Genomic DNA, 25,466 nt, shown 5'->3' on the forward strand with positions numbered 1-25,466 from the left:
GATTTGCCTTTAGTAAATAAAACCATTGTGTAAGTGGCCATGGTAAAGCTCCATGCACAGGCATGGTTCACTGCAGTGGCAGCTGGTGCTTAATATTTGGGGGGGGGGGGGCAGCAAACCAATACCACACTCCCCCCTGCGGGAGATGGTGGTATTGGGAGACCCCCCCCCCGCGTGGGAGACAGGTGGACGGAAGTAGGTCCTGAGACCTGATTGGCCAGGAGTCCTAAGACCCCCTGGTCAATCAGGTCTCAGCACCTGCTTCCTGATTGGCCGGGAGGAGAATCAGAAAGACAATAGTGAATATTAATTCGCTATTGTCACAGGCTCTAATCATGTGCTTCAAAAAAAACAAAACATTGAAATCCATGTGTCCGGCACCCCGCATGTAGATTAGGGGCCATAAAGAAAGGAGGACGTCTGTGATGGATACATACTTGGAAACAGATCAGGAGGTATAAAAAAAGTGTAAAAATTTTGAGTTTAATATATAAGATGTTTAAATTGTGCACAATATAAAGCTATTGTAAGGATTGATAGAGGGGAGCAGAACTTGTGGAGCAGAAGTAGAGGTGTATAAGGCCTATAAATTCATTGCAACATTCCTAAGAGCCTGTATTGAAGCTAGCCTGTATAATGGAAGTCTGTGGAGAGGGTAAAGCAGAATGTTGTGAAATAATAAAAATACATATATCAAAATCCAAAAGAATGGATACCCTGACCAAGACCATTTACACTCGCCGACCACTTTATTAGTTACCCCTGTTCAATTGTTTGGTAACACAAATTGCTAATCAGCCAATCACATGGCAGCAACTCAATGCATTTAGGTATCTAGATGTGGTGAAGCAGACTTGCTGAAGTTCAAACTGAGCATCAGAATGGGGATTTAAGTGACTTTAAATGTGGTTGATGGTGCCAGACGGGCTGGTCGGAGTATTTAAAAAAGTACTGATCTACTGGGATTTTCATGCACAACCATATCTAGAGTTTCCAGAGAATGGTCTGAAAAAGAGAAAATATCAAGTTGCATGGATGAAAATGCCTTGTTGATGTCAGAGAGCAGAGGACAATGGACAGACTGGTTCCAGATGATAGAAAGACAACTGTAACTCAACTAACCACTTGTTACAACCAAGGTATGCAGAATACCATCTCTGAAAGCACAACACATCGAAACTTGAAGCAGATGGGCTACAGCAGCAGAAGACCACACCGGGTGCCCGTTCTGTCATCTAAGAACAGGAAACTGAGACTACAACTCACACAGGCTCACCAAAATTAAGCAACAGAAGATTGGAAAAATGTTGCCTGGTCTGATGAGTCTCGATTTTAGCTGTGGCATTCAGATGGTAGGGTCAGAATTTGGCATAAACAACATGAAAGCGTGGATGCACCTTTGGGATGTGGTGGAATGGGAGATTTGCATCAGGGATGAACAGCCAACAAATCTGCAGCAACTGCGTGATGCTCTCATGTCAATATGGACCAAAATCTCTGAGGAATGTGTCCACCACCTTGTTCAATCTCTGCCACAAAGAATTAAGGCCGTTCTGAAGGCAAAAAAAGGAGGGTTCAACCTGGTAGTAGCAAGGTCTACCTAATAAAGTGTCTGGTGAGTGAATATAGATAGTAAAGTGAAGAAGAGTACAAATAACCCTTATGGTTCCTTAATGGAAAATGAAAACTGTAATGATATGGCACGGTCCATTTAGAGAGAGAGTAGGACACTCCAAATAGTGCAAGATCTTGTATTCCAAGAGTAGAGAGTGCTTGAGGAACATTGTTTTATCAAGTGGTTTAAATGCTGTAGAGCAGAACAAATGGAAATAAACATGGCAAGTGATATTGGTAACATATTTAGGCCTTTTACCTGTGACCACTCCATAGCCATCCATTTGGGGCAGTCAAAGAGGTTACACGTCTGCAAAACAGCAGGTTTAGGAGCATACATACACTTCCACTCCTCCACCTGCAATATTTCCCCATGGATTGTTTCCTCTACACATACAATGGTGCGCTTCTGAGTGCCTCCACCGCAGGAAACTGAACATGATGTCCATGGGTTGTGCTCCCATCTGGAACAGAAATGTTGAGATAAAACAAAATATTGAGCACTTTATTGAGAATTGTTCTTCGTTTACTGGGCTACCACTTTCACACAACATATATAACAGTGATGGCGAACCTTGACACCCCAGATGTTTTGGAACTACATTTCCCATGATGCTAAACTACACTGCAGAGCACATTAGCATCAGGGGAAATGTACTTCCAAAACATCTGGGGTGCCAAGGTTCGCCATCACTGATATATAACATTGTTACACAAGACAATGTAACTTAACCTCCCTGGCAGTATGATTATTTCTGATTTTAGGTGCTGAAAGCGGTACAATTGTTTTGCATGGAAATTTGGTGTTTTATATTGTAGTCCTGAAATTCTTAGGAATAACTCACTTAAATCTGTCCAAGTCTAGTAGACATCCCGGGTATGATAAAGTTTGAAACACAAAATCATACATTTTAATATAAATAATTATAACAAATAATAATATAATAAAAATGATTCAATAATATAATCAAATCAAAAACACAGAAATTTGCTCAGTTGCAGAATTGTCGCTGTCATTAGATTTAGTGTTTGATAACGAATTTCCCCACAAGTTGCTATCGCTCAATTCTGCAAGTGGTTCTACTTTATTATCGCTGTTTTATAGCTGGTCTAAAACGACTTTTGACATAAAGGGACACTTTTTGGTTGCTATGGACAATTTCCAAATTCCAGGCAGAAAAAACTGTATTTATAATATAAAAGTACATGCAGGGCACTGGACAGGCCACTAGGGACAAAAGGGGTGTGTACTTCTTTTATACAGTACTGTAATCTGTAAGATTACAGTTTACTGTATGTGTACTGTGTTTTTACTTTTTAGAATTTGGCACCATTCTCCGCTCCCATGTGTCGCAACGTCGCAGGGAACGGAACCCGGTGTCACTCGGCACTGTGTGAATAGAGCGGAGGAGACGGCTCGCACACACAGCGGGGAGACATCGCAGGGTCCAGGGGACAAGGTAAGTAACTTTCCCTGTATCCTGCGATGCGATCCCGAGTCTGGCTCGGGGTTACTGCTAATGGTACTGAAATTTCACCCCGAGCCAGACTCGGGAATACCGCCAGGGAGGTTAATAAAATTATATTACCATTTCATTGTGCAGATATCATATTTTAAAACAGAGTTTTGTACACCATTTGTGTACACAATGCCCCCCCCCCCATATAATTTTCTGCTTTCTGTCGGCTTGTAGTTCTCAATGAACTAGCACGGTGCTGTTGAGTGCTGTGGTAGTTCATTAAGTCTTCCTGTCACAGTGTACAGTAGCTGCCTGCTCATATCAGAGGTCAGACAAATACGCAGACAGTCTGCAGGACCGTGGCAATACACTAATGATTGGCTTATTGTGGGTGCAATGCTTTACAGGCATTACAAAAAATTACAAAAAATAAATGCATATTTTTTTACAAAAAGTGAATTTCTTTTTTTAAAGGCAAACTTTTCCTTTAACAATCTGTCACTATGGCTGTGACAGAATCTTAAAAAATTAGCAGCCGTTCGTAGATAAGGAAACTGGCGGTAAATAAGATCAGCTTTGAGCTGATGTACAGAAGTATGCCAATGCTCAGAGTGGGTATGCCTTTGCTGATAAGCTGCTATGAATGTGGCAGCTTCCTGCAAAGTACTCTCAGCCCCTATTCAGTTGTTGACTGGAAGATTCCATGGCTGAGAGCTGAATGGATCAGGGATACTGGTGATATCATTACCCAGATATGACAAAGCCCATATTTAAGAAATGTTGGGCTCACAGGTCAGGTAACCCTGATGGGGAGCTAGTCCCTAAAGCTGCAGCACCTGTAGAGTGGATGAAGCTTGATAGATAGCAGAGAGACTAGTTCTCGATCAGGTCCTCTTGCTTTTAATTCACAGGGGACAGCAGTGGGCAGATTCCAAAAGCTGCTACTGAACTGAACAGCAGTGATGGATCCACCCACTTCACTATGATGTCAATCAAAAACAAGGTGAACCTGATGAGAAATGAATCTCTCAGTTCCCCGTCAGGCTCCACCACTCCACAGCAAAAGTTCTTGGGGATGCATCTGTGTGATGAGCACAATAGCAGGGGATGGGGCACGCTGAACAATGAAAGTCCAGTATGGGCACTCTAAGCTTAGAGGACAAAGGATTCATGTTGTAGTCTTGGACCTTGAAGAAGGGGACATACCTGAAAGCTTGTCCTGAAAAATTGTATGTTAGTGCAAATAAAAAAAGTATCACGGACAGTACTCAATTTTCTCTGTCACAATTGCACTAATACTGCTACAATCACATTAAGTATGTTGTAGTCAAAATATAATTAAAAAATAAATTTGTATCTTTTTTAATTATATAAATATGATAATATCATATTTAACTGGACTATTATATCATTCTTGGATGCCCTTAGAGTCGAATGGATGTAGCCGGGCCTGATCCCTCTGGTCATTGAGTAACTTTGTCCATAAACAATGCTCCAACCATCTTCATATTATAAGGAATCATCTACTTTACCAATTCCAGACAAAGGGACCATTTTTTTTGTTACGTTAAACAGATATTTGTAATCTGTTCAAGCCATGAGTATAGTCAATGTGTAAGCTTCAGGTTGGATTTTTTGAGCATTCACCCAGGAGCAATGACTTTCGTCCTTGTGACAGTGCTGGGCCTGTTGACTGGGTATTTTGGCCCAAACACTGCATCAGGGAAGGAAGAAGAGGTCACATGCACCCACCCTCATGAAAAAATAAAGTACCAGGCGTCTGAGATCTCAAAAAAAATAAAATAATAATAATTAATAAAGGGCAGCAGGGAATCACAGCAATGTTGAGTGTTAATGGATTGAGGTAGAATATTTCCGAATTCTTTAACTATTCTGGTTCCTGCCAAAGCAAGTATCTGAATTCAAAATATGACCAAGATAAAAGATGTAGTATAACAGGTCAAATATCACTTGCAACATCAATAGTTTTACGAATATGGCTTGCATTAAGGAAATCCAATTACTTTTAATGCTACAAACCTTGGAAGAGGCTGGAAATGGTCATAGGGCATTATCTCTTTAAACCCATCACTATAAAGACAGAATCAACATGTAAGATATTAATTTAATATAAATTAAATCATTAACAAAAGTCTTCCTGCCAAAACTGCCCATGTGCCGGCCATAATTGTATTTAAAGTTATAAAATGTAGAAAAAATACAGACTGATCTCGCATCATCTCAAATATACTTAATTCATATTTTTTTCTTTTTTTTACATACTGTTAAAATGGTTTATAAAAAACTAAGCCAGAGGAAAAGCAGAGCTGTTTCACAAAGCAGCCAATCAGATAGTTGACTTCACTTTATTAACCTGGACTAATGGGACTTTTTATAAGTGAACATGTGCACACACACTGTAGATTGAAATAATTAACACTTCCAGTACAGATAGTACAGCCAATTAGAGACCAGATAAACAGCAAGAAGCGACGCAACATGATATTTTTCACATTTAATACAGTCTATTTCCATAGAGTTATACAGCAAAGTAGTGCAAAGACCATGTGTGTGTCAAAAAAACTATTTTATACAATCAGCTACATTTTACTAGCTATCTTTAAAGCGTATCTTAAAAAAAATTTTTGTTTTGGAGAGAAAATTATTACTAATCATGAAATTTATCCTGCACCACATCCCCTAATAGAAGCATTTAAAGATCGAAGAGGACGTTTTTGGGACTTTAAAAGGTGCACATTTACAACAAGAATTGATAGAAAAATACAAATTTATTGGAAAAAAACTTTAAAAACAAACATCCAATATGAATATTAGATGATAAATACATTAGCAAGTGCAGACTGATGCAATCTCTACATGTTTCGCCAATAATTAGTTGCTTCCTCAGGAGAATTTAATATCAGGCACTGTACACACTGCAAATAGAAAAAGTTTTTTTGAAATATAGCAAAATAAACAATCATAGTACATAGCAGTGATTTGAACATATACAACATTTTATATTCCTGGATTGGCAAAGAATAAAGTGGCAATTTACACCACGGTCATATGGATTATTCCAATGTAAACGATCCTCACCTCCTTTTTGGTGCCAAAGGGTCTCCAATGGGGAGGTGGAGGGGGGTATATAAGCACACTGGCTATGGTTTTCATTTACGGTCCAGCATAGGAGGGAGAGAAATATACTGTGGAACCTCTTGTCTAAGGTAACCATTTACATTCCAAAATAACTTTTATTAATTTAATTATTTATTCCTTGATTCAAGGGTCATTTGTGAGAAAATTCCACTTTATTTCTCCTCTCCATTTCTTTAGTTTTTTTTCTACCTACTTTTGGAATGGAAGGGATGGGAGAGATCTGAATCTTTGGAATATATCATCAAAAAGCTTTTTGGATTATAGGTAAATTTACAAATTTTTCTATCCTCTTTAAAATGGTTGAGGCAATCACCTTGGATTTCCTATGTCTGATTGGTTCTTGTTCCTCTGCCCTCCAGTTGAACCATAAAGAGGGTATTGTGTATATGGACACATCCCCCTCTATGGTACACCAGATGATCCAAATCACTGCATCCCTCTGACTCTGGAGCCTCAAGACATTATATTAGATATCTCTTTAAATATACAGGTAATCCATATAACCATGGTGTAAATTTACACTTTATTCTTTGCCAATCCAGGAATATAACATTTTGTATATATTCAAATCACTGTTATGTATTATGATTGTTTATTTTGTTATATTTCTCAAAAAACTTTTTCTATTTGCAGTGTGTACAGTGCCTGATATTACATTTTCCTGAGGAAGCCACTAATTATGGTGAAACATGTAGAGATTGAATCAATCTGCACTTGCTAATGTATTGTATCATCAAATATTCATATCGGATGTTTGTTTTTTAAGTTTTTTCCAATAAATTTATATTTTTCTATCAATTCTTTTTGTAAATGTGCCTCTTTAAAATCCCAAAAACGTCCTCTTTGATCTTTAAATATTTTTTTGTTTTGGATAGAGTAGAGGAAAATGAGAACAAATGTTTATTTCTGTCACTTATTCACTGTATTTGTACTTTGCCTATTGTCACCAGGACTGAAAGTGAGAGAAAGTCTAAACTTTTAAGATGTTACCAGGTTCAAAATAGAGGGAAAATCTTCCAATGGGACCACTTTATTTCCAAAAAGTGGAAACTGTTTTAGGCTATATTTTGTACCGCAAAGGTGTAATCAAGTACACATGCTTGTCCATGAGAAACACAAAAAAAGGTGTCTGCACTATAATGCCTGGTACTGTGGTACCATGTAGTTTGGTCATTGAGAATGTGTGCGCTTGTAGACAGGTGCAGGTATTCTTCTGTCCTGTGCTGATCTTGCAGAGGAAGGAAAGTTTGTTATGGGAAAATTGTTCCCTTAGAACAGGGGTCTCAAACTGGTGGCCCTCCAGCTGTTGCAAAACTACAAGTCCCATGAGGCATTGCAAGGCTGACAGTTACAAACATGACTCTCACAGGCAGAGGCATGATGGGGCTTGTAATTTTGCAACAGCTGGAGGGCCACCAGTTTGAGACCCCTGCCTTAGAACGTCAGTTAATCTTCCCTAAGGAAGGCAGGTATCCGATTCCTGTGAGATTTTGGGCGGTTATCCTAACAGGCGAGCCTTTATATAGGGGATCCCACATCATTTGGGTGTACTCTAAATAAGTGGGCAGGATAGGGAAAGGAATCTGATGGTTAGGGACGGAGCTTAGTGCAGGGAAAAGGTTCCAGGAGAGTAAGGACAGTACAAAGGACATTGTCCAGTGCCAAATAATCCCAATAAACACCTGAGAATTATTTTTAGTGGGTTTGTGCAATTCCAGTTATGCAACATACTGCCACCCCACCAGCAGAGCCGTCCTCCGGTAATGCTACAGTGTAGTATCATGGGTGCTGCTCTGAACTGCTTTCTTCTACATTGTGCCAACTGCTTACTCATTGTGAATGTTTTAACTCTGAATAACAATCATAAAGTTTTCAATTTGCTGTGGCCTGTGTGTGTGTGTGTAATCCCTATCCAGGCTCCACCTACACAGGTTAGTAAGATTTGTTGGGGGTGCCATTAAGAAATAAGGGCACTGCCTTGCTTCTGTATAAGAGCAGTATGATTTTTTGCATTGTGGGTAAGTGATCGATTTTTCATGTGTTCCCGCAATGTGTGAATGAAGCCTAAGAGAGGATGTCCCTTATGTGATGATAGTGAAGTCTGGCCAACATCAAACTGCATGGAGAGAATGGGGTAGTAGTAGTAAACACTGTGCCACTCTTATTTTCACCAGAAGTCTGTAACAAAAATGGTTAGATTTAATTCTCATATATGTTGGTCAGCTAGAGAAGGTGACACATTTGACAAGCCTCTGCTAGAAGGTATGTACCCAGATAGCAAGGATAACTTGCCACACATTTGTGGCAGTGTTGATTTGTAAGTCTGTTAACTTACTGCACATTTTCACTGGCAAGTTGTACACTTGCAGAGCACTTGAAGCACAAGTTCTAGTTGACATTTTTCCAATTTCTAGAAAATTTGCATGGCAAGTCTCTAGCAAGAGCAACGTTGCAGTGGTAAGTCTACAGCAAAAGTTTTTCAAGTCTACAGCATGACAAATTCAGCCACAGTGACCCCTGTGGTGGGATGACTATTGCACAGCATAACTGAACCAGAACTTGCAGCAGACTTGCAATATATTTGCAAAGAAAATTGATCTGGAGTGATGCAATGCAGACTTGCTGCAATTGTGCAACAAACATGTGAAGCCTAGCAAGTCTAGCAATAGCTTAGCAAGTCATTTTCAAACTTGCAGCTCAACTGCTTGCTGTCTGGATAGGGTGTTTTAAAGCTTTCCAGACTTTCCAAAGACTACTCATGAGGCTCTGTCATAAATAGTTAAGTCATAAACAGTCTCGAGAGCAGGTTAAAGCTGATGTTTAGTGACTTTAAAAAAAAACAAATCAGCACCAAAAAATGTTCCACCTTCTCTTTGGCCACTCTGTTCCTTGAAATCCTCAATTCTCTTCTCCTTGGATAATACAGTTGTGATTTTCCAGTGCGGTGGGGGTTAATATGTGGGGCTGCACCTGTCACAGGCACTCATCAAAAGTTTCAACTATTTCCGCCTCCCTGCTCCATTCAAATAAGCTGTATTATTGGTTCCTACAATGAAAGTGCTCTATGAATGGAGGAGGTAGGCATTTTTGTTCATCTGTCCATCCTCCATTCATAGAGTGCTTTATTAAGGTAACTGAGAGTTCAGCTTATACAAATACAGCAGGGGCGGAAAAAGGCTAGTATAGTCAACTCATTCTCTCTACTGTTGTCCTAGATTGTTGTCCCACAAGCTGGAACATTTCTGCCCAGGGTCAGGCTGAGGGCATAACAGCCACACCTTAAAGTGGAACTAAACCCTCCTATCCTTTTCAGCCAAGGAAGCTGTCATCTTAGCCTCTGTTTGATCTGCCTTGATGCTGCACATGTGATCAGTTATGATTCCATGCCATTTGATGATTTAAAAAGCTTGGTTAAAAGCACAACTAAATGTGACATTTAGCATTCCCAGCATACCAGGAATGTAATTGTTTTTTTTTTATAAAACTGTTAAATTGATGGGTTTAGTTCTGCTTTAATTGGAGTTTAAAAAAAAAAGAGTTTTAGCTTTACATTAAATTGAGATGGGTTTTATTTGTTGCTAAACTTGCACATCACTATGCTCATCTGAAATCCTGTAAAAGTGTTGCATCTCATGTCTGTGGAAACAGTTTACATTTCTGTTACTTATAAGAAGACATCTTTGGTTTAAAATTATAGTAAAGCATTTGAAACTGCTGATATTTTACAGCCTCCTTTGCAGTCAGAGCTGGAGCCACAGACGCCAACATGATTCTTACATTTCCGACTTAGCTGTTGGCAGGTACATTTGTTTCTGTGAGGTATACCATCACATTTTGCACAGAATTGTATTTTCAGAAATACGACATTTTCAATGTCAGTAGGATAGAACAGGATTACTGAAGTCCCAAAGTGCCAAACATTTATGGACTTGTAGACTAGGCAAGCAAATTGTGTTTTTGTGGTTGGACCAACTGTCGGCACTCCAGCATTTTTAGGATTTTGCTCTGACGCCCATTGCTTGTGTTGTAGAAGTTATTAAAACAAGATAAAAAAAAGTGTTGCTTCTGAAAAATTCTGCAATTAAAAACTGACGAACAACGTGGACAGAATTAAGGTCATGGCATCTGTTTTCTGATGTCTATAGCAACAAAAATAAGAATTGAGGTCACAGCAAACATGGTGAAGAACCTCTCACTACAGACTTATTCTGTGCTCAGGTTCAGAATGTACTCAGTAGAACTCTTCAGATTTTGTGTAGTATGATGAAATTTAACCCCCAGACAAGCTATGATAAAACAGGTGAGGAGAGTACTGGGACAGGTTTGTCCAGTGTCAAGGGCAAGTATGCAGGACTACCCCCCCCCCCATTTCTACTGCATACTTGGCAAGTGACAATTCAAAATGTGTGGCAGGTGACGTGGCAAGTGACAATCCACAACATGTGACAGGTGATGTGGCAAGCAACAATCTGCATCTGGTGATAGGCGACTTGGCAAGTGACAATTCGCAATGTGTGGCAGGTGACGTGGCAAGTGACAATCCGCAACATGTGACAGGTGACTTGGCAAGTGACAATCTGCATCTGGTGACAGGCGACATGGCAAACGACAATCCGCATTTGGTGGCAGGCAACGTGGCAAGTGACATGCTTAGGGCTACCACTGATTCTGCATTATGGTGAGTTGAACTATTTCATTTTATATAACAATGTATTAATAGAAATAATGCGCTTCAATCATCCTGACACCATAGCAGCCATGGTGCCGTGAAGATGCCAACACCAGCCATTTCCCTGATAAATTGCTCCCAAAAAAACATAGTTTCTGCCAGTGCCACTCCCGATTCTAGACTCTGGATCCACCCCTACAAGGGCAGAGGTTCCCTTGGCTCTCTCCTTCCTCATTGGGTCAGAGACAGTAGCATTACAATTGGCTCCTGCTGCTGTTGATCACAGCCAGTTAGGAGATGTGGGGGGCAGGGGTCAAGCTGCAATCTGTGTTTCAATGGACACACAGAGTGGGGAGTGGGAGTGAGCATGCATGAGTGTCCCTGTCAGGAAGGCACTAGCCATAGTAGAGATGAAGCCTCAAGAAGTACATGGGTACACAAGCGCAGATGTGCGGGCCCCCATTTTTTTGTGTTTTAATGTTGGCGTCAATGTGGCTATTTAAACTGCAGCAGTTCTATTAGCCAGTGCTGTCAGATCTACAGCTATTACCCATGTCCCTGTATCTGTTCCTGTATTGACATTTGTTATTGACCCATCTTGCCCTGACCTTGCTTCAACACTACTTGCCCTGACCTTAGCCTGTCTATGGATTTGCTCTGCATCCTGCTCATCTGCCCGATTATACGTTGTTGACTTCTGCTTGTTTCACGATCATTCTCTGTCTGCCGTTCATGCCTGTATCTGACCATCCATTGCTGACCTAGTTCATCTGACCTTGCATCTAGTTATCTACCTGTCCTGCTCTGCATGCTACCTGGTCCCTGCTGGTCCATCACCTGCGGAGTACCCCCAGTTGTTCCACATTTGCTACCTGCCAGCTACCTGTCAAGCACCTGCCGCTTGCTGTATGCCCAATCCTGGGCCTGCTGTCTCTGCTGCCATCTGCTGTTCCAGACCTGACCTATCTCTGGTTATACACCTGCTACCCACTGTCTTGGATAACAGAACATCTTACAGGCAATCATACCACACTCACGCGACCACTGTTGCAACATCAGTGGTCTCAGAGCGGGGGCTGTGCAAGGTATGTGACAGCCCCCTTAGCAAGTAGCTTGCTATGGAAGCACTCCGCAAGGGAAGGAGCCAAAAGTGCCAGTGGGGGCCCCAGAAGAGGAGGTTTTGGGCTGCTCTGTGCAATGGTTTTGCAGAAAGTATGGCATGTTTGTTATTTTAATTTAAGAAAAATTAAGCATTTGCAATAATTTTAAGCAATGAACTGAGCGGGCTAGAACCCCCCACATTTTTGCAGCTTCAAGGGCTTGTTCCTACTGGAGGCAGTAAAAAGCAGGTGTTTAAGCCTTGATACACCCGTCCCCACCCAACCACCCACCTAAGCAAGGGCTCAGGGCTGTACATATTTGACGCCTGCAATGCTTAGGTTCGCTGCCTCGGTAAAAATGCAAAGGCATTCTACATTTAATGGGCACTACCCTATTGAGATAAAGGTTTTACTAAGTATAAGCTGATCATTATAGGCACCCCTGTCTGTGTTAAATGGTTTATCTCAATCCTCTTACTGCTACATCTGCAGGACTTACTGGCAGGATCCCCAGGTGAAAATAAAAGAAAGAAAACCTAAAAAGAAAACTAATGCAGCAATCACATCTAAGAATTGGTAAGCTGCAATATAATAAACATTTTCGTTTGGGTTTAATACCGCTTTAACAAATCAACGCTGAAAATCAAATGCTATGGATCAGAAAAAACACAAACTGAATTCTGTTAGAACTGCACTGACACAGGATTTTATGTTTTTTTTTTTCTTGAGAGGAAACAGCACTCAGTCTGGACATCTGATCATACAAATAGAGCATAATTCAGTAAAACTTCTAATGAATGGTATAATTTGAACCGACAAAGCAGCCATGCGTGCTTCCCTGCAGACAACAATGACCAGACAGAGGTGTTCTTACTTCATGTCTTGAGAAATTTCATGTAAAATCTACTCATAGTTTGCATTTTCTCAGGCTAACCACATATGTGTCCTAAGTACAGGCTGAGGTGTGTTCAACGTGGAATTAAGGAAATGATGAAGGAAGTGGAAATATTCTGGAGTGTTTCCTTGGCTGTTACTGTGTCAGGCTCCACTTCCTCCCAAGTTCTAGAATTCCAACAAGATGGGCACAGTGACAGTCTGCTCAGCTCCAGCTAGTACGGCTTAAATCTTCTTGACTGTAGACCAGCTTTTTTAACCTCTTTTCTGCCAGTCTAGACTGAACACTTCTGCACACAATCAATCTGCAAGTTTATATACCAACCTGGATGGGCAGGGATCCATGTTACACTCCTTCAGCTTTGGTTTCGGCTTCTTATTTTCTGGATAATAATGACAGTAATGGTCTGGGACAGTACGATTATACCGGATATCAACACACTCAGCAGAATTCAGCTGATATCCTGAAAATTTGACACAATAGGAGGAAAACAGTTATTACCACGACAATTACAATCTGTACACATCTGACGATTTCATGAACCACAATCATTACTGTCGTCTTGGCCTCATGCAAGCTGAGAATTGCTAGGATCTGCTATTCTAATATTGTCCAAAAAAAAGAAAAAAGCAAGCTGCACACACATGGAATTCTGGTTAAAAAAAAGTAGACTAAGGTCTCTGACTTTCTAGTCTCCCAATGGTGCGCAGGCAAAGTACATCATTAGCAATTATTCCATACCAAGGGAGTTAGGAAAGTCTTGCAGCAGTTGTCCATAAAATGGTATTGGATCTGTAGTTCCTATAAGGTGTCACTTCATTGTATATGCTCACTTGCAGCTTGTGAACTAGCGTGTGATTGAGCTGGTCATAGATGGATCAACATTTGGCCAGTTCAGTACAATTTATGGGGATAGCCTTAGGGGAACCTCTCCAGCCTCTAAATTGCCCCAGATGCTTCCTGCATTGTCAAACGGACAGCTCAATGCTGCAGATTACACTGGAAGATTAATGGATAAGTGCAGGCTTTATTCGTAGATAGTGTTACAAACAAAGCAAGCAAAAAAAAATAAAAAATAAAAAATAGACTATTATTAAATCTTATCTAACCCTTAGAGGTCTTACACATGGGGCGGGCTCCATTGGAGTCTGCCTGCTCAGAGGAGAATCTATCCGCTGATCCCCGCTAAACAGGAGGATGGCTGGTCCAGGTCTGCTCCGCTTATGCAGAACGAACACAGACACATCCCACTGTTCTCTTTGGGTGGTCTATGGACCACCTGTCCGTTTACACCCGAATGCCATCTGATCTGTCAGATGGATGGGAAACATCTGTCTGTTTTTAGCGAACAGGATCAGATTTGATGTTGACACATGTTCCTTGACACTCACCTCTCCATAGAGGAGACTGATCCAATCAGGTCCACCTGAAAAACTGACAGGCAGGCCCAATCGGTCCGCTTATGTGAAAGGGCCTTAATTATTTTTTATCTTCTGTATTGTTGTTGTTTGTAGCGCCACATTAATATTTTGTAGTAGAAATATTATTTTAGTTCCTTTATAAAAGAGTAAATAGAATTTATAATATGGATGAGTTTTAAACGACTTTAGTTTCACATGGGAGGAAAAAAATGCTGGGTGCAATGATGTTAATGGAAACCTGGTTTTAACATACTAACTATGTGTAAAGCAGGCCTTCTATGCGAATGGAAGGTTTGCTTTCCTGCCAGCCTTCTGCCAGCCCTCATTCAAACAAATAAGCAGAAAATAAAACTTTAAAACCCTCCTGGGATAGCTAGGTACTCGAAAGCCTGTGAGAATGTATCCCAGCCTATTGCAGGAGTGAGTTCCAGGAGTCAGGAGTGAGGCACAGTGACATTGCCCAAGGCCGAGGTGAGTAATTTTTTTTAAATCTTTTTTGTTCCTTTTTTTTTTCTACCACTTTTTTTTTTCTACCACTTTTTTGTGTATGTGGTGGGGGCTGACAAAGAAGTGGACCCAACATTTTTCATAAACAGTCTGCTTTAGCCACATCAAAAAAAAAACACAATCCCATTTGTTTGTCCCTGGGCTAAAAGGTAGTAACCCTTAGGGCACTGAACATAGGAATTTCTGTTCCCTGCACTGGCCTGGCCTCTTTACATGTGGATGTGCAAGTTCCATCAGTCTCAGCTCAGGGTGGGGTACACTATGGCATCTTCAGCTTGGGTGACAGTGCCGCTTCTCCTGGATCTGCTGTTGAGAGCAGTACGCATTTTAAATTTCGTGTTCATGTCTCGCCATCACATTAAAGCTAAGATATTTGTAGTTGCATTCCATTCAAAGCTAGGATTATATGAAGCTATTTATTTTCATAAATCTTAAATATCTCTCAAGTGCCCATAGGAAGGGTGTCTATAATATGTATATCATCTGGTACTCCGTCATGTCTTAAGCAAACCATCTAATTACAAGTAGCTTCTGTGCAATTCTGTAAATCCTACTGACGTCAAAAGGGAGCTACAGCGCAATCTACATCCCTGAATCATTCTAAATGAATTTACCCCGTAGTTAATGCGGGCTGAACATTTAAATATGAAACAAATTACCGCACACAGTCAAGAAGACATTATTTTCACACCCTGCTTAATCACAAGTTTCCATCGTTGCAAACATTTTGTTCCTGAGTGGGGTGGAGTGGTAGGACGCGGTCTTATGTGTTATACATACATTTGTGTAGAATATATGGAATTTGTTTAAATAATGTGTCATTTTAAAAAGAAGTATTTCTCAGTTACTCACCTCCTCCGCAGGTTACAGTGCACGGAAAGAAGTCTGTCTGTCTCCACTGGTGACTAATGGGCTGGTAGAAAAAAAACTGCACAACGCTGTCCTTGGGGGAGACGTACCTTGTCTACAGAGAAAAAAAAACTTAATTGTTTAACAAATTTTTATGTTATCACAATGCATCATTTATGTGGCATTTACATTAAAATGTAATTATGGGGAACTATTCAACCAAGGACCCTAATGTCAAAGGGTCTTAAAAGACAACTAAACCCAAGAAAAAATGCAACATATTGCATCTTACAGTACTTAGATATGGTGACTACAATAAATTTTTTTCACACAAAGAACATTTTCAGCAAATACTGGAAATATCTGTTAATCCTGCCACAAATGCAGTGTCCTTGTTACTTCCTGTGAAATGAACTGAAGAATATATTCCTTTCTAGATATCTTCTGTAAACTACAAATTGCCCTGCCCCCCCCCCCATATATCAAAGATAAAGATATATTAACATGTTTGTAGTTCATATCAGGAGGGAAGCCTAGGGTGACAGCCATGGCTCCCTCCATAGAAAAATTGGAGATGCAACGTAGCCACCTAGAGACAGGAAGTGTTATTTGCAGGGTTACCAAGTGAAAATAAAGCAAAATACACTTAAAAAAAAAAGAAAAGAAAACAAATACAACCAACACGTCTAAGCCCTTGTACACACAGTCGGACATTCCGACAACAAAATCCGTCAGATTTTGTCCGACGGATTTTGTCTGAAACTGGTGTTGCATACACACGGTCGGACAAAGTTGTCGGAAAATCCGATCGTACGTAACGTGATGACATTATTTAGTTATGACGGGACTACGTTCAGGCTATTAGCCAATAGATTTGGTCTAGGAATTTGATCTGAGCATGCGTGGCACTTTGTCCGATCAGAATTCTCTACACACAATCGGACAAAGTCCGATCGGATCATGTTGTCGTAAAATATTTATAGCCCAGCTGGAAAACTTGGTCCGTCGGATACTCCGACGGAAACAGTCTGATGGAGCGCACACACTGTCGGATTATCCGACAACACGGTCCTATTGGACATTGTCCATCGGAATGTCCGACCGTGTGTACAAGGGCTAAGAACTAATAATAGTTGCACTATATTACATTTTAGTATAATACAAATCCACCAGCGCTAGGATTTCCCAATAAAAAATATTAAATCAGTAAGTGTCATCTACTCTATCCAAACACCACATAGGTGTCCTGATTCAATTACCACATATATACTGCACTATATATTTCCATAAATGTATGAATTGTGCCTCAATCCTTCAATCTTATATATATTAAAGTGTCCGTGCTTAAAAATGTCTGTGCTCAAATAACAAAAGTGCCCTTGTGCTGTGCAATATTTCTTCAAAAAGCCCAAATTCTCTCTGCTCCATACTACATTCTCCCCCACCACCACACTGGGGAACTCACCAGATTCCCATTACCCCCTCACATCGGGTGGGTCATATAATGTTCTTATTCCCCAGGGATTACACTATCCATGACCACCTCTGCACGATTTTTCTCATATCATAAGCGTCATAGAGAAGAAACAAAACACCTTCCTTCCTCAGGACTATGAAAGGCATTGGGGAGGAGCTACAGAAATTGACAATTGTACACAGGAAGTGAAGCCTGTAATCGGGAGCCAAGCTTGCACAGGGGTTAGTGGAGTTGGCATCCCAAGAAAAACAATGCTGTTAATTACTGTGGGCAGGGCAGATGCACCTTTTAATGTGAATGGGCATTTATGTGTTTTTATTGGATCCCTTTTAATAAAAGGTTTTATGCTATAGAGGCCTTTTTTGTTTCTTCTTTATGATGTTTATGATATGAGAAAAATAGAGTAAGGTGTGGAGGTGACCCTGGATGGTGGGGGAGTTCACCAGTGTGGCAGTGCAGGAGCATGTCGAGTGGAGCACACAGAAAATTTTGGCTTTTGGAAGAATTATTGCATAGCACAAGAGCACTTTTGTTTTTTGAGCATGGACACTTTTAAGCACGGACACTTAATATGTATAAAATTGTTGGATTGAGGCACAATTTATATATTACATTTTTGGTTTTGGGTTTAAATACACTTTAAAGGGTTTTTCCATGCAAAATTATGTTTACATTTTTGGTATATGTTGGAAAGTTAAACCAGCTGACAATTAAATACATTCCCTTTCTCTTCTGGGTTTGCACACTTGCTGTGGCACCTATGAGGGTGAAGAGGGTCACACTCTCTATGTTAGATACTTTTAGGCTTATTTTTGCAGAGAATGTAACTGGAGATGCTAAACCTGGAAAAATGGACTTTACCCAAAATTACCAGGAACAAAATAAGGATTTGTAGTAGAAAGATCTAACTGTTTGGTGAAGATAAAATAAGTCAGGGTCTTATGCCGCGTACACACGGTCGGAGAATCTGTTGGAATTCGTCTGATCGGACCGTGTCGTGAGATAATCCGACTGTGTGTGGTATGCATCGGATTGATTCCGTCCGAATCTCTGTCTGATCCAATTTTCCAACATGTTGGAAATATTTCCCGACCAACTGGGCCGGTCGGACATATTCCGATCATGTGTAGAGAATTTTGATCGGACCAAGTGCCACGCATGCTCAGATCAAATTCCTACATCAAAGCTATTGGCTACTAGCCTGCACGTAGTCCCATCGTAACCAAATTACGTCATCACGTTCTGAAAGATCGGATTTTTCACCAACTTGGCCCGACCGTGTGTATGCAACAGTTTCGGACAAGATCTGACGGACAAAATCCGACGGGCAAAATCCGACGGATTTGGTTGTGGAAATCTCCGACCGTGTGTACAGGGGCTTACACAGTCAACACACATATAACTAAGATATACCTCTTGGTTGATATAACTCTTTAACTATTTAAATATCTGTGTCACACTTCCATGCACATTGATCTGGTGCCAGGTTTTATCTCTTTTCCAAGTTGCTCAAGTTCCAGCCTATACTGAATCTAGGTATTATTAAACCTTTGCACCTGTGTGTTTGAGCAACGTGTCTTCATGTGGAAGCCGGGCCCTTCTGTCTCTGTGGTGTTCAGCGCCATCTAAGTTTTCCCAAATTCTGTGTGTTGTTTGATCCAGTCTTTGTTCTGAGTGTTTTCCTTCTGGCTGTGCAGTTATATTACTATTGGTTTCTGTCTGTGGATCCCTCCATTTCTTGTTGCTGTGTCTTTCTCATCATTGTTCCTTGTTGTCTTTTTTTGGGTGGGGGAGGGATTTCTTATTTATTTTACTTATTATTTTTATTTTTACACAGTCCCTTTATTTTTATTTTTTTATCACTTTTATTCCTATTACAAGGAATGTAAACATCCCTTGTAATAGAAGTAAGCATGTCAGGTCCTCTTTATTGTGAAATCTGGGGTCACAAAGACCCCAGGTCTCTCATTTACCTTCAAAAGCAAAAGAAAAAAATATTGACATTTTGACTTAAAAAATATATATATATTTGTTTATGCCCGAGAACAAGAAGTGACAAGAAGGGCATAGAAAGGAGTGGGCCCATCTTACCCTCACTCAACTTCCTGCCCAGTGAACGGCCCCATCAGATCACTTACAGTTTTTCCGACGGCTCCGGTAAGCTCCGAAAGACTGGAAAGCAGCAGGAAGGGGGGAAGGGAGGCACCTCTCCCACCACCTCTAAAAGTGATCCCGCAGTGACTCTGCCCATGGGATCACTTTTATCTGATGCTAAATCGCCCACAGTTAAAAACGATACCGGGGTTATGGCAGCTAGCTGTTGCCATAACCCTGGTATTTAACGTCAAAGTAATGAGGTATATATACTGTGGGCAGGTGGCAAGTGGAACAAAGGTTGGTAAAAAAAACACTTCCCCAATAAGCAGAGTAATAGTAGTAAGTGCCAAAAAAGTTTTCAGAAATGTATAGGGTACAGCGTTCTACATACTTATGTTATTCAGGAATATGTAAGCTCCTTGGGGTCCTAGAAGCATAGAGCCATACCACCTAATAAAAGGGGACATCCATTCTAAAAACTGAAACTCAAAAAGGAAAACAGGTCAAGACAAGAGAAAGGGTAAAAGGAAGAAGTTAGAAGGGCAATGGAAAGGAAAAGTCAGAAGTTGGCCAAGTCGGACCCCCACCTGCGGGGCAGGCTCCCACAAACAGAAGGGTCTATAGATTAAAGTGTGTTACTATATTATTTTTCATAATTTTTTTCCTTTTTCATCTTTCTTGTAAATGTGTATATTTTACTGCAGCATTATGTGAGCAGACTTACCCATTTATGACAAATCCCACCATAGATACCACATTACCTATCTATTTTAAGAGCAAATGCCTAAATGTTGATTCTAGCAACCACACAGTACTTCAGCATGTTATGAGTGTAACTAGACCTAAGCCCAGTCATCAAACTACATGTATATATCCTGTGGCTAAGAACTCTGGGTAAATAGTTTCTTTATTAAAGATCTTGTGCTTCAACAATATTTCTATGTCAAGCAACGAAATAAAAAAATAACCATAAAAAACTTGGAAGTGATATTAACAATGGGAAAAGATTCTTAGCTGACGGAAAAAATAGAGCTTTCTTTTTAATGACTAGTAGGTTGTAATTAAGAATTACACATATAAAATTATTTAATTTACTAAGGGTCATGCATACAGGTCCAAACAGGTTTGCCAGATATGTCCTTTCCATGCTACCTCTAGAGACATTTTTGGAAAGCTTTTTTGCTCAGAAAACTTAATTTAGCTCCTAATTAGAAGTTGTAAAAAAAGATTATGGAAACATGGCAAAGAAACTGCGCATTTTTTGTAGGAAAATCCAAGAAAAGGGTAATGTAAGGAAGCAAAGAATTACCATAGCTTCATCCTTGAATTCAAATCACTCATTGGGGTACTGTGCACCCTTTGTGCTGTATTTAACTCTAATTTCAAAATAACACATTACAATTTACTTTGATGGAGATTAATGCTTGCACACATAATTTCAAAAGATTGTTATTTTACATTTTTTAAGGCTAGACTGGGAATAAAATCCAGTGCTGGCATCCAACATGCATCAACCCATATAGGTGTACATGAGCAAAGTTTTCCCAGCCTGATGATATTAGCAAATTCATTACCAAAGGTAACCTGTAACCATGTTTATTTACCATTTCCGGGCTTAAAATCAGGAGCCAAGTCTACTTCCCAAGACAGTTATGTACTGTGTGTGTGTGTGTGTATGTATGTGTGTGTGTGTGTGTGTGTGTGTGTGTGTGTGTGTGTGTGTGTGTGTGTGTGTGTGTGTGTGTGTGTGTGTGTGTGTGTGTGTGTGTGTGTGTGTGTGTGTGTGTGTGTGTGTGTGTGTGTGTGTGTGTGTGTGTAGTATGTTATAATTTCTTGGCCTTAATGGTTATCACTGCCGTAGCTCTGCTATTTTCTCCATCACAATTGCTTGTTCTTTCTTTGATAGAATGATAGCTATATAGATAGATAGTTATAAATAGATAGATATGTAGCACTGACCCTGAAGGAGAAACTGAATTTCTTGGACTTACCGTTACCTTCCTCACCTCGCATGCATCTAGGAGTGTCCCGAGGTAGATGGCCCAAAAACTGCAGAGACTGACGACTGATCCACTTGAAGGGATTTTTATTTGCAAAAAATAGTAGCTAACAAACAGTCTCTCAGTATAGGATCAGAGGGTTTAGGTGAAAAGTCCAGGTACTCTTAGTATCAAAGTCAGTATGAAAAATAACTCTTACTTTGAATAAATCCAGAGAATAGCCATTTACAGCTGGATCCTCACCCTAGTTGGATAGTCCTTCTCTCACCAGGCCTAGCAGCCAGGAGGGTGCTTGAGTCAGGAACAAGTCTTTGCCACAGACTTTGTTATAGAACATGTAAAGGAAACTTGAAAACTTGTAGAACACTTGTGTGGTACCAGTATCTTGCAGCCGATCCGGCAATACTGCACAAGATTGGATTCACTTGGGTCCTTCAGCTTTTCCAGGCTCTTGTTGAGAAGCCAACCCTTGCGTGGCCTTCTCCCAAAGAGTCCTCCCCTGGATAACTTCACAGTTGCTGGGCCTCTCTACAACCCAATATGGCATCAGACCACCTCCGAATCCTTTTTGTAGTTTCCTCGCCTCAGGCTAGCCAGCCCCGAGACGTAAAGTTGGGTGGATCCATACCCCAGGCCATGGAAGTCCTGGGGGCTGGTCAGGAGGACCAGGACCATGCAGTCAGAACATACTTCTGGACCGGAACCCCGTAACATGTGACATCTGCATCTTAAGTACTCCCTCCCAGAAGGCACAGCAAGAATGACACTCCCACTGGGCTGGTTCCGAAAGAAAGTAACCTTAAAGCACCCAACCAGACTGTGTTTCCATACCTACCAGAAGTGGCAGCGCCCCCTATGGCCAGGCAGAACACCCTTCAGTCCAGTCAGACTGATGCTGAGGTCAAAATTTAGAGTAATCATACCTAAACCAAACTGCGGTTTCTGGGTAACATTAAATTTCAAAAACATTAAATTTCAAAAACACATAGCTCTTCAGGATCCGGCACTACAGATAGATATATATAATTATAAAATCATAGGGAAGTTGTCTTTCACTGGAGAAAGAAGTAAAGTTAGTTTTAAGGTTGAAAACAGTGTCTGCTCTATATTTGTACCTTGGACACATCATCTTTAACCACTTCCCACCCGGCCTATAGCAGAATGATGGCCCGGAAGTGGTTCTGTTATCCTGACTGGGCATCATATGATGTCCAGTAGTCTGACAAGCGGCATCTCCGATCATGGTAAGGAGCCTCTGACAGAGGCGTCTTGCCATGTGATTAGCTGTTGCCAATCACAGCTGATCATACCATGAACCAGGAAGTGCAGGTAAACATGTGACATGGGGTTTTTTGTTTTTTAACAGTAGTTGGCATACAAACATTGTTAAATAATTTAAACACAGTCCTCTTGTATAATCTTCTTGGATGAAAAGGAATAATACTAACATCTCCTGAATTACCTTAATGATGAAATCAGCTCGCAGTGGTCCTGGTATTTTTAAAATTTCCCTTTCTGATCCTTTTTGAAATTCCACTGTTGTGTTTTCTATTACATAGCTTCCAGGTGTGGCAAAGCTGTGCTCCCCAGTTTCCCCTTGCAAAGTTTTGGACTCAATTACTAAAAACCAAAAGAAAAAACAAAATCAGACAACATGGTGAATAGAAAACAGCATACAATAACATATGGCTTCTTTGGGAAATTCAGTAACCTTAGTTAACAGTAAAGCTAACCATAGACAACAGAGTGCAGTTGGAAATACATATTTGCGCTGAGCACCCAAAAATCTTCTAACTATCTTTCTGTATATACTGCATACATGTTTTGATCACCTGAGGGTATCTGTTTATGCCTAAATAGTATGTCTGAATATTGGGGAAAAAACAGTGATGGGCTGAAAATATCTAACATGGCTGATAACTTCCTCGCCCCACTCATGTTAGTTGACCACAAGTGTCTTTGGCAGTCTGGAGGTGGAAATAGTCTTTGGGAATGACACTTGACCTAGCCAAAAGCTACCAACAGGCATCTATGGTCCAGCACCCAGACACAATAGTTACAGAATGATCTTTGTTATGAAAGATTCTTGTATAAATATGCAAATTATAGGAAAAATGCATATTTGTGTTCCTATGGAGAGGAGGAACACTTAGTATGGAACTGGCCATTTGGAAAAGAATTTTTTTTTAATTGGATAAGACTAATTCAATCTGTTTCAGCAGTGATTTCTGAAATACCTGAGCAATGTCTACAGATAAAGGAAAAATCCCTATTCTGACAATAATAAGCACAGCAGGGGAAAGACTTGTTGGATGCCTGTAGGCTCCTTAAAGCAAACCTATTTATAAAAATGATACCCTAATATTCCCCTCAGGAAGTAGCTGAAAAAACATCAACATATACATAATTTTACAGTATTTTTAGTTCATCCAGTGCTGCCTGGCTTTCCTGTGGTTTCTTCACTTACTGGAAATAGAAACTAGGCTTCTGCTTCCATCCCACAGGATCTGGTGCCACTGTAGCTATTATCACACTGGGGCTCTGTGTCAGGGCTGGGCTCAGCCCTTCCTTCTCAGAGCTGGCCACTCAGCTGTTGGCTAATTGCCAGCTCCTATCTCTCCATAGTTACTCAGCTGTTGATATCCTGCTCGTCAGTCCTGCCTACTTAAGCCGTTCAGCCCAGTGGATCTCTGCCTTCGCCTTGGTCAACATCACAGAAACTCCTGCGATCCTGTTCAAGAATTCCTTTGCTGCCCTTCTGGTTCCAGATCCTGTTGTTCCACTACATTAGTCCTTGATTTTTGGCTTGGCTGACTATCCATTCCGGTTACTGAACTTTGGCTATGTTTTGACTACGTTTGTTCTTTTTACTTTTATTATTAAACAAGCGTGATTTAACTATACTTCTGTCTCGGCCTGATTTCATGGTTTCTGACACTCTGTCATGTAAGGACATGCCTAACCTTTTATATAATTAGTGAGGCTCTTGGAGGATCTGGATAAATGGATTCTGTAGCAATAGGTATGTTTTGATGTCTCATGTGGTCAACTACCTCCTGCTGATCTTATTTTGTTACATTTGACATAGACACGTGTTTCTTTTAAATCAGCCAATCACCTCAACTATGGGAGCCTTCAGCAAAAATGTTCAAAATTAGACCCTGTCACATATAATTTGTTGAATTTGCTAGAAGCCAAGAAGCTCAATTAACATGCTATAGCTGTTCTAAAAATAAAAAACGAAATATATAACTTTTGTTTCTTAATTATAAATGAATTACTGTAGATGATAATTAAACTATTTGTCTCCAACTGAGCCGTTTTCCTAATCACTGTGCTCAGTTTACTCAAGACTACACTTCTGCACAATTTGCTAAATCGAGAATAAAGTAGTAGGCAAATAAAGCAAAACTCTAAGATATATTCTTTAAACATCATCCTAGAATAATTTATCTGTAGCTGTGTATAATAGCTGCGATTGTATATTGTATTAATGGAAACTAAAATGCCTGGGATAGTGAAAGTTGGGCCACATAAGCAGAAGGACCAATCATAACTGGTACTGCCCAATAGATACTAGCTATGTACATCTCTTCTTTCTTCACATTGAAATAGACCTAATATTAATTACATTGGGGAAAAAGAAAGTAAACACAGTCTGCTTCATTACCAATAAGCAGCTCAAGAATCTATGATAGAACTGTTGGAGGTTATGTAATGGGATGTAAGGGGAGTCTTTATATTGTGTAATAGACATGTGCAGAGTAAAATATTTCGTTTCGGAATTTCGTTTTCGTCTGAAAACTTAATTTATTTAGTTACTCCCGAAATTCGTTTTTATTTATTTCATTTTTCGTTCAAAAATTGCATTCGTCCGAAAATCCACATGAATCACGGTCGAATCTGTCTTTGAAGGCTTATGGTGTCTGTCGAATGTATAAAGAAGATTCGACGGAGCTAGTATATAGCATACTTTAGAACCCTATTAAAGTCTATGGGACTCCAACGTTCAAAATCTAAAGTGCTCATTTTAAAGGCTAATTTGCAAGTTACTGTCCTAAAAAGTGTTTGGGGGCCTGGGTCCTGCCCCAGGGGACATGGATCAATGCAAAAAAAAGTTTTAAAAACGGCCGTTTTTTCGGGAGCAGTGATTTTAATAATGATTAAAGTGAAACAATAAAAGTGTAATATTCCTTTAAATTTCGTAGGGGGGGGTTG

General features: G+C 40.2%; 1 protein-coding gene across 1 annotated transcript in view; it reads right to left on the minus strand.

Annotated features, from left to right (window-relative positions):
* ADAMTSL3 (ADAMTS like 3) overlaps positions 1-25,466 on the minus strand; it is a 712,540-nt gene that overhangs the window by 168,948 nt on the left and 518,126 nt on the right. Inside the window, exons 9-13 of the mRNA XM_077470182.1 lie at positions 22,711-22,868; positions 15,678-15,789; positions 13,222-13,360; positions 5,115-5,165; positions 1,874-2,078 (exon numbers count right to left, since the gene is read on the minus strand). Coding sequence (XP_077326308.1) covers positions 1,874-2,078; positions 5,115-5,165; positions 13,222-13,360; positions 15,678-15,789; positions 22,711-22,868 — 665 coding nt within the window. The remainder of the gene's footprint in view (positions 1-1,873; positions 2,079-5,114; positions 5,166-13,221; positions 13,361-15,677; positions 15,790-22,710; positions 22,869-25,466) is intronic.

This window comes from Lithobates pipiens, unplaced genomic scaffold (assembly GCF_037356315.1).
Source record: "Lithobates pipiens isolate NorthernLeopardFrog02 unplaced genomic scaffold, aLitPip1_a1.2 Scaffold_8, whole genome shotgun sequence".
NCBI lineage: Eukaryota > Metazoa > Chordata > Amphibia > Anura > Ranidae > Lithobates > Lithobates pipiens.